This window comes from Phascolarctos cinereus, unplaced genomic scaffold (genome assembly GCF_003287225.1).
Source record: "Phascolarctos cinereus isolate Bilbo 61053 unplaced genomic scaffold, phaCin_HiC Scaffold_2;HRSCAF=192, whole genome shotgun sequence".
Taxonomy (NCBI): Eukaryota; Metazoa; Chordata; class Mammalia; order Diprotodontia; family Phascolarctidae; genus Phascolarctos; species Phascolarctos cinereus.
The window spans coordinates 377,147,564-377,162,118 of record NW_027555625.1 but is presented as its reverse complement, the minus strand read 5'-3'; the positions used below and the strand labels follow the sequence as shown (position 1 = coordinate 377,162,118).

The following is a 14,555-nucleotide window of genomic DNA, read 5'->3' as shown; positions in this document are numbered from 1 at the left end:
CTACAGTTCAGATACTTTGGTACAGATAATCAAGGAAGGCAAATGTTCATTAATTTCATTAGAACGAGGCCTGAAATATGGGCGGATGATTTTCCCATTAAAATCACAGCCAGTGAATGTATAGATGTGTGATTTGTCAGTCACATTGTAGAAGGAGACTTGCTCATACCTACAGCTCAGGAAAATCCCTACCCGTTTTGGCTGCACATGAAGAGTCAGAGCCTGTCGACTAGGGGCAAATGTAAAATGCTCATGTTGGTTCCATCGCCCCAACACCCAGTAGCCATTGGCAGGAGAGAGTTCAGGATCTTTGTTTTTCCTGTCCACTTTATCCCAACACACCCCCAGGTACCATCGATTTTTCTTCCCAACTTCTACTTCCCAATAAAATTCCTCCAAAGAGAAACCTTGTGAAGCCACTACACTTGGAGACTGAAATCTCTTCTCAGTTTCAGGTATATCAAGAACCTTAATGTCTCCATAGGTCACTTTTTTACAGTCTTCCGATACATGGAGTATACAGTGAGCAGTTTCTGGATCCAGAGTCACCTCCACTGGGAAGAGAAAAAGAATGGTGTGGAGGTGTGGAGGGTGTGTGGGAAAGGGACATTGGGGGTGAAAGATAATGAAGACAAACAATGAGGAAGAGATGAGAAGAGGGATAGAGAGAGAGAGAGAGAGAGAGAGAGAGAGAGAGAGAGAGAGAGAGAGAGAGAGAGAGAGAGAGAGAGAGAGAGAGAGAGAGAGAGAGAGAGAGAGAGAGAGAAGAGAAAAACTTCCAATATGGATTCTAATAAACATCCCCTCCATTTCACTTTGTTTTTCTTACCTGTCATAACTGAATGTTAGGAAAATCTGATCCCTCATGAATGTTAGGAAATCTGATCCCTCACTATTCTCCATGGACATTATGGGACTATTTTACCTTCACTAAAATGGGCCTGGGGATAGAGACATAAGGCAAAACACTTGTGAAAATATCTGGCGTGATCTCCACTACAGGAAGAGGGAGAAAACAGAAATCTAGAACAAAATAATGAAATGAGACATGCCTCCAAAAATAAAACATGTCAACTAAATAATGTTAATCCTAATTCCAATTACTCTCCTCTACATAGCTGAGCTTTCTTTTCTTGTCCACTTTGAAGCCATCACAAACCTTTGATTTGACCAACAAATGACTCCACTTTGTGTACAGTTAGACACCTGGCCCTTCCTCAATATTTGTGCTCAAGACAGAGGAATCATTTCATATTCAAGGGTCATGAAGACAGTGACTCATTTCCTGATTGCCAACTTGATCAGTATGCTATGAATCAAGGATTAGGAGAAATGAAGGAGCAGAGGGAATGAAGAAACCTGGCCAATGAAGAGATCTTCAGTTATAGTTACCTGCATGCTTAGTGGCATTTTCCCATCCTGAAAAGATATAAACAGGTCTGAATTATTGCTTGGGATGGGAACAAGAAAAGTACGATACTGAAATAGAGAGATGGGGGATGAAAACAAAATGAAAGAGGAATACATGATGAGTGGCTAGAAAAGGGAATGGAGGATATAATATGAAAAGAAACTTCTCTTACCTTTTTCCCCCATTTTTATCCTCCAGTCTAAAATCAATACATAAGAGATGTGGTGACATTGAGAAAAAAGAGCATCCCAGAAAGAGCATTTGATATACAATAAGCAGAACAAATGAACAAAACTCACCCAGATCTTTCATAAGTTTTCCTATGAATAAAAAGAAACACAGAAATACATCAGAAAGCCCTAAGAAAAGATGAAGATTTAAAGCAGAGAGAAAGGTTCTAAGAAAATCAAGTTGACAAGAGATAAAGTCAGACAATCTTGGGTCCAGGACATATCCTGGAAGCTATTCTCTGTATGTAGTCAGGTGCCATGTGAAAGAACATAGTATCTCAGTGGGTGGGATGGAGTTGTTGAGATCCCTCAATGGGGCACAGCAGGAGAAACAATGAGAACAAAGTAAAGGTTCTTCACCACTCCTCTCTAAATATGGAAAATGTTTAATAAATGTTGAAAATGGATGAACAGAATTTTTCAAAGCAGTTGAGAGGTAACAGTGAAGAGAAGTTTGGAAGAGGAAATGACAGAAGAAGAGGTCAATAGGGAAAAGTCATAGAGAGTAATCCAGTGCCCTCCCCTCTCCATTCCCATTACCTTGATATCTATGAAGTGAAATTCCAAAAGCAACAAGAATCACAAAGATAGCCATCATAATAAAGAAAGCATAGCTCCAAGGAGAATGCTGGAAAAATTGATCTGTAAGACAACCCCATAGAACCACAGGACAACTTAGAACCAATTTAGACAACTTCAGTAATTCATTATAAAAAAATAATAAAAATGATTTTGATAGTAATGATGTAAATCCCAGTATGAATGTGAGTTATTGTTAAAGCATTGAGAGGCAGTGTAATGTCATGAAAAGAGCCTTGAATATAGAGTCAGAGGATTTGTATTCAAATCTCAGCTCTGCTACTTACAATTGATTTGTATCTTCTTGAACCTCAGTTTCCTTACTTGTAAAATGAGATGACTGAATTTCTAAGGTCTCTTCCAGGTCTAAATCTATGAACAATGAAGGTTTACAAAGTACTTTTCTCACTACTACCCAATAAAATATATCTTACAATCCTCTACTCCCATTTTATGAAGAGGAAACAGAGGCAGTTGTTTCGAGTTCCAAGTTCATCAAATTTTACACATATCTCCCCATTTTTTCCATTACAATGGCATGTGAAACTATATGGATTCTGTGTGGTTAAATTTTAGATAACCTATATCAACAGCAGGGATTTTTAACCTTTTTTGTTTTCCTTTGTGGACCCTTTTGGTAGACTGGTGAAACCTGTGGTCCTCTTCTCAAAATATTTCTAAATGCATAAAATAAAATACATAGTATTACAAAGAAATCACTTATTTTGAAATATAGTTATCAATATACATTTTTAAAAAGCAGCCTGCTGGATCCCAGATCCCCTAAAACACAGGATTCCCCAGATCTACCAATCTAATTTTTATTACTGTTATTCAGTCATTTTGGTCGAGCCTGACTCTTTGTGACCTTATTTAGGGTTTTCTTGGCAAAGATACTGGAGTAGTTTGCCATTTTACATGAGGGTACTGAAGCAAACAGAGTTAAGTGATTACCCAGGGTCACATGCCTAGTAAATGTCTGAGGCTGGATTTGAACTCAGGTCTTCCTGACCCTAGGGCCAGCACTGTATCTACTACCTACCAATCAACCTATTAACCCTATCAAAAAAGTAAAGGAGGATAATCTGGCTTGACATTTTTTTTTTGATGAGGCCATACCAGGTCTTTGTAATCCTGCTGCATTTTCTAGATGTTCACTAGTCATTCCTTTAAAAATATATCCCTCCTAAAAAATAAAAAAATAAAAATATATCCCAAATTTTATCTGGAATTTGACAGTCAAGTTCACTGACCTATAGATTCCCCCCCCTTTTTTGAAACCGAGAACAAAATTTGCTCTTCTCTAGTCTTAAAGTACCTTACCAGTTTCTACCATCTCTCAAAGCTCACTGCTCAGCAATCATATTTTTCAGGTTCATTCATGCCCTAGGACAGAGTTCTTCTGGGGTAAATCAAAAATATGAAGGTAATAAACTGGAGATACCTACTTTCACTTTCCTTATTATAAATTCTGAAGCAGAAAAGTCTCTTCCTTCTAAGGTCCTCTTCATTTCTACCAATACAAACTGATCCGTATTTATTTTCTGCTTTGTAAATTCATACTATGTTTCATTGGTCATAAAATGAATTGATATAAGTTAAAAAATGAAACTTGCTGGTGTGAGAACACTTGCATTTTTTTTTCCTTTTGGCTAGGCAATAGGGTTAAGTGACTTGCCCAGGGTCACACAGCTAGTATGTATTATGTGTCTGAGGTCGGATTTGAACTCAGGTCCTCCTGAATCCAGGGCTGGTGCTCTATCCACTGTGCCATCTAGCTGCCCCCAAAACTTGCATTTGTTGAAAAAGTAGGCCTTGCCCTATCCAAACTATTCATAAATGTATACATTTTGAGCATATTCCCCCTTGTCTGGTATCTTTCCAAAGTGAAGCAACAAATACGGGACCAAAATTCACAAATCTAAGATGAAGAATATGAAGTTCTATCAAGTGAGCAAGCCAAGGAAGCTTCTCTTCCATCTCCTTCCACTCTATCCTACTACTTACCAGCTACTTTCACTCTGCACTCTTGTCTGAGGCCCCTCATGTGGAGGGAACATAGGACATCCCCAGTTGAAGGTTCTTGTACAATGAAAGAGGTTTCTATGTCAAATAGGCCATTATTCCCTGTGTTCACCTTGAAGTCTGAAGACAAAGACTGTCCTTGATGATTTTTCCACTGTGCCTCAGGCCTGGGGAACCAGCCAGATGATTGACATACCAGCAATATGTATCTATCTCCATATCTCTCAAGAGAGATGAGAGGGGATGACCCAAGAGCTGCAGAAAATGAGAAATGAGATGAAAACAAAGATCATATTTCAAGAATATTTAGGAGCATAATTTATCCTGTTCCTAGGTAGTTCTTGTTTTGTTTTTGTTTTGCAGGGGTATTGGAAGGACAGCTTGCTTGTTAGCTTGCTTTTTTCGGTCTACTGATCAAAGAGTAGGAACAATCTGATAATCCCACTCTTTCAGTAGAGTGTTATAGTTAACTAAACTTGAAGAAATTATTTCATTGTAAATGAACAACTAACCTGCTACATGTAGTTCCCAAGTGTGATCCTGGTAGAAAGTTTGGGAGCTGAACCAGCATCCATATAGCCCTGAATCTGAAAGGGTTATATTCTTCAGTTTTAAGGAGACTCTCCCTTCAGTGATGGCATCTTGCACAAACTGGGTTCTCCCTTGATACTCCTTCATTTGCTTCTTCTGCATTTCTTTCCCATCCTTGATTAGAGACAGCTCTGAAGAGAATTGGTCCCTGAAGAATCTCACCTCCATGACTTCCAAACTCATCTTGGGTAAGACATGACAGGAGAAAATAACATCTTCTCCCACCAATGCCTGAATAGGCTCATCTGGGCCAATCACCTGAAACTGACCTGTAGGGATAACCAGAAGACGTTTGTTAACTATGGACATTTGTCTATATAATGCAGAGGGTTTGAATTAGGAACAGAAAGGAAAACTTCATATTGTCTCTTTTGAATTAGGAACAGAAAGGAAAACTTCATATTGTCTCTTTTCAGTCTTTAGCTGTTTCACCCAGTACATAATTCTCTGCCTTTTAAATTACAAGAAAATAGCCATGAGGTCAGAATATATGAATGAATAATCTACACATAAAATAACAAAATATTAATGTTGGAAGGGGCTTTAGATGTCATCTAGTACAACCATCCATTGAATGCCAGAATTCCCTACACATTTCTTAGAGGTGATCATTCAGATCCTGATTACTCATCACCAGTGACTGGGGACCACACTACCTAATAAGGTAGCCCATTCCATTCTGAGACAAGTCTAATTAGAAACATTCTTTATGGTGAACTAAAATCAGACTTCCTGCATCTTCTCTCCATTGTTTAGTTTTCTTTCTAGAGCTACTGAGATTTAGTGAAATTCTTCTTTCACATACTTCAAATAATTGAAAACTCATTACAGGTAAAAATTATAAATGGATTCTAATCTGCACCAGTAGAACAGGAACATATCCATGTTGACAAAATCATAGGTCTACCGAGTCTACCAAAATATGGAAGCATCATATTCCCCAAAAGTTTCTCTTTTATACCTTATCTTTCTACTGCTCTTTATAAAATGTAATTTACAGCATAGGGGAAAAATAAGAACCATAATCATTTCATGCCATTGTAGTAGACTAAAAATGTAGAAATCACCCAACAATTTGGTGGCTTGTTATTAGATTGTCTTCAACCTCTGTGCCAGTAAACTTAAAGGGGGTATAATCTCATTCATTGCTGTAGCTAATAATTGCTTTCTTTGGACAAGAGACCTTGAAGTTGTTGTTTTTGGTGTTTTTTTTTCCTTAAAATGACTGTTTCCATAATTGTGAAAGTATTCGATCTCTTGCCCTTGTCTCCTGCCACTGAAAAGAGAATGATTTCTTATGCTGATGATAGATCCTATCACTTTTATTCCAAATAATCTTTTTTCTCCATTTGCTGATCCCCCTGTTTCACTGCTCCTCTTCTGAGAAATGTTTTAGTTTTCTATCCTAAGCTTCTACAGAATGTAGCTCTTTAGCTATGTTCTCTGAGCTTGAAAGGATTGCACTACTCTGACTAATGAGAAAGAATTAATTAAAATAAAATATCAATTAAAAATCCTTGGGAACCTACCTTCCAAAACATACACAAGAGCTATACAAATACAATTACAAAACATCACACAAATAAAGGCAGATCTAAATAACTGAAGAAAAAAAATTCTGTTCATCAGTAGGCCAAGCCAATATAATAAAATTTATAATACCATCTAAATTAATTTATTAATTCTGTGCCATACCAATCACATTACTAAAGAATTACTTACAGAGCTAGACAAAAATAATAACACAATTCATCTGAAGGAGCAAAAAGTCAAGAATATCAAGGTTACTGGTGAGGAAAAATACAAAGAAAGAGGGCCTACTAATACCAAATCTCAAATTGCAACACAAAGTGTAATCAGCAAAACAATTGGTACTGGATATGAAAGAAAGTGATTGATCAGTGCAATAGATTATATACATAATGTACAGAAGCCAATGAGGACAATAAACTAGTATTCGATAAATGAAAAAAAATCTCAGTTATAGGGGTAAGAACTCACTCTTTAACAGAAATTGCTGAGAAAACTATAATGCAATCTGTCATATATGGGGCATAGACCAATATTTCACAACAAAGCAAGATAAAGTCAAAAGGGGAATATGATTTAGACAACAAAGTTGATATCATGAGCAAATTCGAGGAAGAAATTACCTGTCATATCTATGGATAGGGGAAGAATTTATTATGAAACAAGAGGTAGAGAGATTCCTGGAATGTTAAAATGCACACTTTTAATTCTGTTTATATTACATTAAAGCAGTTTTGGTAGTCTACTTGCCAAGAGAGTCCCAGGAACTATATGAATATAATTACAAAATACTTCACACAAGTAAAGTCAGATCTAACCAACTAGAAAAACATTAATTGTTCATGGGTAGAGCAAGCCAACTTAATAAAATTAAAATTCTACCTAACTTAATTTACTTATTCAGTATCATACCAATCAAACTACCAAAAATATCTTAGAGAACTAGAAAAAAATCATAGTATGTTATTCCCCAATTGATAAATCAAAGGATATGAGCATGTAGTTTTCAGATTAAGAAATCAAAGATATCTATTGTCTTATGAAAAAATACTCTAAATCACTAATGATTAGAGAAATGCACATTAAAGCAAATCTGACACACCACCTCATATCTATCAGATTAACTAATAACGACAGAAAAAGAAAATAACAAATGTTGGAGAGGATGTGGGGAGATTGGGAACATAATGTATAGTTGGTGGAGTTACGAATTGGTGCAGTGGTTCTGGAGAACAATTTGGAGCTATGTCCAAAGGGTTATAAAACTGTGTGTATACTTTGACCCAGCAACCCCACTGCTAGATCTGTATTCCAAAAAAGATTAAAACAAAAAGGAAAGGACCTATATGTACAAAATATTTATAGTAGCTCTTTTTGTAGTAACAAAGAATTGGAAATTGAGGGGATGCCCATCAATTAGGGAATAGCTGAACAAGTTGTGGTATATTATTGTGATGGAATACTACTGTGCTATAAGAAATTATGAGCAGGATGGTTTCAGAAAAAAAAACTAGAAAAATTTACATGAACTAATGCAAAGTGAAGTGAGCAGAGCTAAGAGAAGAGAATACACAATAATAACAATATTGCATAATGATCACTGTGAATGACTGTTATTTTCAGCAATACAATGATCCAAAAAATCCCGAAGGACTTATGATGAAAAATGCTATTCACCTCCAGGGGAAGGACTGATGGAGTCTGAATGCTGATCAAAGCATACTTTTTTTTTTAACTTTCTTTAGTCTATGTTTTCTTTTTACAACATGCCTAATATGGAAATATATTTTTTGTGACTGCACATGTATAAGTTATATAAAATTTCTTGCCTTTTCAGTGAATGGACAGGGGAAAGAGGGAAAGAATTTGAACTCAAAATTTAAAAAATAATGTTAAAAATTGTTTCTATATGTAATTAAAAATGAAATATTTAAATATTTTAAAAAGGTTTTGCAAAAACAAAAGCAATGCAGTCAAAGTTAGAAGAAAAAGAGGAAACTGGGGAAAAAAATTAGTAACAAATTTCTCTGGAAATGTCTGATTTCTCAAAAACATAGAGTACTGAGTCATTTTGTAAAAAGGCATTCCCCAGTTGATAAACTGTCAAAAGATATGAATAGACAGTTTTCACAGGAAGAAATCAAGGCTATCAATAGCCATATGAAAAAATGCTCTAGATCACTAATAACTAGAGAAATATAAATTAAAGCAACTCTGAGATACCACCTCACACCTATGAGACTAGCTAATATGACAAAAAAGGAAAATAATAAATTTTGAGAGGGATGTAGGTAAATAGGCACAATAAAGGACTACTATTGGGGTTCTGAACTGGTCCAATCATTCTAGAGAAGAATTTGAAAGTATGCCCAAAGGGATATAAAATGTGCATGTTCTACAATAGCAATACCAGATTTGTATCTTAAAGAGAGCAAAGAAAAAGGAAAATGACTCATATCAACAAACATATTTATAGCAGCTCTTTTTGTGGTGGCAAAGAACTGAAAACTTAGGGGTTGCCTATCATTTGGGGAATGACTGAACTCATTATTGCATATGAATGTGATGGAATACTATTTGTGGAATACTGCAGTGTAAGAAATGATGGAGTTGGCTTCTGAAAAACCTGGGAAGACTTATATATACTGATGTAAACTGAAATAGGTAGAACCAGAACATTGTACAGAGCTGTGACATACATCAAAAAGGTTTCAAGAGACATTGTTTCTGTGTAATTTAATCACTTTAATAATAAGGCCAGAAGATTATTAATAAAAAAGATGGTCATGTGGCTGATGGAGATGATGAAGAGAAGGAATAACTAGTCACACAATTTCTCTTTTTTCCTGATAGATTTTGGACCAGGAAGAATAGAATAAAAATTATTAATAGGGAGTTGAAAATTAAGATAAGGAGGTGGTAAAAAAGAAGAGAAAAGGAAAGGAGGGAAGGATAAATGGAGAGGGGGAGGTAAGGAAGGGAGGTAAAGGGGAATTAAGGGAAGGGATGGGAAGAAGGAGAGGTAAGTAGGAAAAGTGGGAAGGAAGCAGTGAAGGGAGAAAGGAAGGAGGGAGTATATTTTATAGAGACTTTCACTACCTTCAGTTAAAAAAAAAGTAAAATGAGCAGTAACTACACAAGGCTCATTTGGGAGATATGTTTATTGAGGAAGGTACCTATTAGTGCCTCTCAAATAATATAACAGAAACAAGGCTGCTAACTTTGCCTCATTTCTCTAAGAGTGATGATAGGAACTAATAAGCTATGCATCAAAAGCACACTGAAAGGTAACTGGCCAGGATTAAGAGGTGAAATCTATAGAGCCTATTTGACTTCTAGTGGACTCCAACCAACAAGTGTGGCTTCTAACTAGTTGAGTTATTGTATCTTTTACTTAATAAAGGTCCAATGTTTGCTGAGTTGAATTGAGTAGAAAAGACATGGAGATAAAGAGGAGACTGAGGGTAGCACAAACAAGGGCAGACTTACCTGATCCTAGATCTAGACTGAGAACAAAGATAAGGAGGAGGTGGCACTCAAATGGTTTAGAGGCTTGAATGTGGCACAGGAGAACTGAGATTCCCAACATATCTGTGGATCTACTCATGAAAACTGTAAATAAAGTGCAATGAGATATTTTAGAGTATGTAACAAGAAGCACTGGAGGCAGGTCAGAAATATGAGCTTAATTCTTTGATTCTTAGACAGGCCTCATAGATATGGAGTCCCATAACTAAAGAGAGACAGTACCCTTGGGAATTTACCTGGGGAAAAATTAATTCTTTTCCTTACATCCCAATTCAAACTGTTAGCAGGAGCAATTGAAGAGGATTTTCTCCCTTACAGGGTTAAATAAAACACATTTTTATGCCCAGTTGGGATAACAAGAGAAGAATGGAGATGTACGACTTCTGAAACTATGATAATATAAATATAGTGTAAAGGAAATAAAAAGGAAAGGTCAAAGATGAGGAGATACACTAGAGCTTCTGCCTGATTTGCTTTAATCCTGCTGATTGATCTCTGCCAGCTTTTACCAGTCCAAAATTTGTCCTGTGACTCAGAGATTCAGGCAAGTAGAAAGAGAGCTGACCTATGTAGTCTCAGACATTTTACCATATGAAAAGGTTAAATTAGATGACCTACAGGTTCCTTCCCAGCTCAAACATAGTTAAGACAATAAGGGAAAGGTAGCACCTCACCTACAAACAGTCCATGTACTATTAAAATATATAATCAGCAGGAGTGTGAAAGGAAGAAGAGCTTTGATTGTATAGATAATGTCTTGTTTCCTACATGGGGAGCTAATAATCCCAAGGAATTTCTTTTCTCACTCTCCCCATCCTTCTTTTTACTATGTGCTCAGTCGTTGATCCTCTGTTGGAAGGAGGTGGAAGAAAAATCAAGGGATAGGTACTGTCAGTAAGTATCCCTTCTCGGATAAAGCTCTGCATAAAGATTTTATGGAATAACAGAGGAAATGTGTCAGAAAGGATTTGCTAATGGTATGGGTAGGAATGGGGTTGACCCTTGGGCTTCAGGATGAGGATGTGCTAGAGTCAGATTCTCCTGGCTTTCTAGAGATGATTATGAAATAACACCTAAAAACAAATTTCAGAGTGGCAGAACCCAGAAAAGGAAGCAAAGAAACAATTCTGCAGCCCAACACAGCTTAGATAGTCAACAACAACAACACAAAAAAGGTCTGTAACACTGGAGTGATAGTGGAGCACAGTCTAATGCAGGCTGCACTAACACAGACTGGGACCCAGAAAATCAGAATCAGGCATTGGAAGCTACTGAATCAGTAATGGCAAGTGGCTACTTCTGGAGCTCTCAGCCCACTCACAGTAAGGGGGTTGGACAACTAGTCAGAAAGAGATTAAAGGGTCCCTTTGCTGGCACCAAGAGCAGAACTCTGTTGCTTTGCCCATATTTGGATCCAGGCTGCTGTCCTGGGAGGCAGTCCAAAGTGTTAGGAACACTAGCATACCAGAGCTTGCAGCCTCAGTGGAACAGGAACCCTGGTCATAGTTCCAGGTCATAAAAAAGTGCTTGTGCTCACTCACTCACAGAACAGAGTACAGGCTAAGAGAGTAGTAAATGCACTTCCCCTTAAATCATACATCTTGGAAGAAATGAAAGCCTACAGACCCAGGAAACAGCTGTGAAAACCACTTCCTGAAACTTAGGAAAGAGCTACCTCCACCTGGCACGCAGAGTTCCGTTTTACCATAGAGCTAAAATTCAAGAAATTGTTTGGAAAAATGATCAAGTAAGAGAAAAATATTCTGCCTATAGAAAATTTCTATGGCGACAAGGGAGACTAAACACACACTCAGAAGAAGACAACAAAGTCAAACTCTTACATCCAAAGCCTCTAAGAAAAGTATGAATTGGTCTCAGGCCATGGAAAAGCTCAAAAATGTTTTTTTCTGTTTATTTAATATTTTATTTTCCCCCAGTTACATATAAAAACAATTTTAACATTCATTTTTAAAAATTTGAGTTCTAAATTCTCTCCTTTCCTCCCTCCACACCTCCCTCATTGAGAAGGCAAGCAATTCAACATAAGTTATACATGTGTAGTCATGCGAAACATATTCATAATAGTCATGTTGTGAAAGAAAACATTGGAAAAATGCAAGAAAAATAAAGTAAAAATGTATGCTTCAATCTGCATTCAGAAAGCACCAGTTCTTTTTTGGAGGATGCACACCACTTTTCATCATAAATCCTTCAGAGTTGCCTTGGATCATTGTGTTGTTAAGGATAGCTAAGTCATTCACAGCCGATCATCTTACAATATTGCTGTTAGTTTCTACAGAGTACATTTGATTCAAAAATGATTTTAAAAATCAAGTAAGACAGGGGCAGCTAGGTGGCCCAGTGGATAGAGTACTGGCCCAAAAATCAGGAGGACCTGAGTTCAAATCCAACCTCAGACCAAACACTTGACACTTACTAGCTGTGTGACCATGGGCAAGTCACTTAACCCCAATTGCCTAAAAAAAAAATCAAGAGAAAGAGGAAAAATTGGGAAGAGAAATGATAGTGAAGTAAGAAAATCATGAAAAAATAGTCAATATGTTGTTTATTATTGTGATGGAACACAATTGTGCTATAAGAAATGATGAATAGGATTCTGTTTCTGGGGAGCCAAGATGGCAGAGTAAGAAGGAAGTTGCTCTCACCCTCCCTTATTGACCTCTGAAAGCCCAGAAAATATCACCCCAGGAAAAACCCTGCAATAGCTGCACCAGCAGAAAGATGGGATGCAGCTGTCTGGTAGCCCAGGAAGCTTGGGGGATTAATGGGAAAAACCCCTCTTGCTCTGGGGGTGGAGGAGGAGTACAGGAAGAAAGGCATCCTAGCAAGCCAGTGGCAAGCCCCAACTCAGCATACCAGGGGTAGATCATGAGCTCCAGTGTAGGGGAGCAGGCAAACACCAATACAAGGATCCCCTGAGTACTTCATTATAGGCAGGGGACCCAGTAGACATCAGCTCAGAAAACCACCACATGTGCCAGTACTCTCCAGCAATCAAATCTCTCAGTGCCTCAGCAAAAATTTTAGGAAGCACAACTCCAGGAGGCAAAGCTCCAGGATGACAGTCATTCTCCAAAACCCAAACAAAGAAGTGCAAGGCTTGGTTGAGTAGGCATCCCACAGGGGCCAGACTCCCCACCCCCAACCCCAAGAGCTCCAGTGTTGCTGACCCCAGCCCAGCACCAGGTAAGCTGCCAGAACCCTGCATCCTCCAACTGCCAGCGCAAAAATCAAGTGACCAGGTCTGGGGATCCTTGCACAAAAAGCTTTGGTCAGTGCCCCTTGCACTCAAACAGGAGAGCTCAACTTTTTTTTAAAGTCAGGAAATAGGCAAACAATATGAACAAAAAGCAGAAATGGACAATGACCATAGATTCTTATTATGGGGACAGGGAAGATCAAGGCAAAAATTCAGAAGAGGACAACATTGTCAACATACCCACACCCGAAACCTCAAAGGGGAAAATGAACTAATCTCCAGTCGAAAAAGCCTTCTTGAAAGAGCCCAAGAAGGATTTTAAAAGTCATATAAGAGAGGTAGAAGAAAAGATGGGAAAAAAAATGAGAGGTATGCAAGAGAGTCAATAGATTAGAAAAGGAAGGACAAAATTTTACAGTAGAAAACAAGTCTCTAAAAAATACAATTGGCCAAATGGAAAAAAAATAGACTGAATAAAACAATTCCTTAAAAAGCAGAATTGGTCACATAGAAAAGGAGGTGTGAAATCTAAAAGGAGAAAAAAAAATTATTAAAAATTAGAATTGGGAAAATTGAAGCTAATGACTATGAGAGATTAAGAATCAGTCAAACAGAAACAAAAGAATGAAAAAATATGAGAAAACATAAAATGCATCATTGGTAAAACAACTGACATGGAAAATAGATCCAGGAGAGACAATTTAAAAATTATTGGTTTACTTGAAAACCAAGATGGAAAAAAAAGAGCCTGGACAGCATCTGTCAGGAAATCATCAAGGAAAACTTCCCTGAAGTTTTTACCAGAGGGTAAAATAGCTATAGAAAGAATCCACCAATGACCTCCTGAAAGAGATCCCAAATTGAAAATGCCAAGGAATATTGTAAACAAATTCCAAAATTACCAGGTCAAAGAGAAAATACTGCAAGTAGCCAGAAAGAAACAATTTAAATATCATGGAGCCACAGTCAGGATTATGCAGGACCTTGTGGCTTCCACATTAAAAGATCTTAGGGCATGGAATATAATATTCCATAAGACAAAGTCAGGAAATAGGCAAACACTATGAACAAAAAGCAGAGGAGCTTGAATTACAACCGAAGATCAACTACCCAGCAAAATTGAGCATAATTTTTCAGGGCAGGAGATGGACATTCAATGAAACAGGGGACTTCCAAACCTTCCTGATGAAAAGACAAGAGCGCAACATAAAATTTGATCTTCAAATACAAGACTCAAGAGAGGCATAGAAAGGTAAATAGGAAAGAAAAACAACATATTATTAATCACAGCCAACTGTTTACATCTGTAAAAGGGAAGATGACACTTGTAACTTTTGAGAATTGTAATGTTATTATGACATTCAAAAAGAGTATACATAGACAGAGGGCATGGGTATAAATTGACTTTGATGTGATGATAAAAAATTTAATTAAGTAGTGA

The 14,555-nt window shown here is 37.2% G+C and overlaps 1 protein-coding gene across 1 annotated transcript; it reads right to left on the bottom strand.

Annotated features, from left to right (window-relative positions):
- Window positions 1-9,955, bottom strand: LOC110220816 (butyrophilin-like protein 3). The gene is made up of 8 exons (XM_021005006.1): window positions 9,856-9,955; window positions 4,758-5,105; window positions 4,228-4,500; window positions 2,182-2,283; window positions 1,711-1,731; window positions 1,584-1,610; window positions 1,393-1,419; window positions 1-554 (listed from the first exon to the last, which is right to left on the bottom strand). The coding sequence occupies exons 1-8, from the start codon at window positions 9,953-9,955 to the stop codon at window positions 1-3; spliced, it is 1,452 nt and encodes a 483-aa protein (XP_020860665.1).
- Between the last annotated feature and the right edge of the window lie 4,600 nt (window positions 9,956-14,555).

Bases quoted from the DNA above. Each gene is read 5' to 3' on its own strand.
- LOC110220816 (XM_021005006.1), bottom strand. From the start codon at position 9,955: ATGTTGGGAATCTCAGTTCTCCTGTGCCACATTCAAGCCTCTAAACCA. The intron at 5,106-9,855 runs GTAAGTCTGCCC...TTATCCCTACAG, and splicing joins CAGTCTAGATCTAGGATCAG to GTCAGTTTCAGGTGATTGGC. The intron at 555-1,392 runs GTAACTATAACT...TTCTCTTCCCAG, and splicing joins AAATGCCACTAAGCATGCAG to TGGAGGTGACTCTGGATCCA.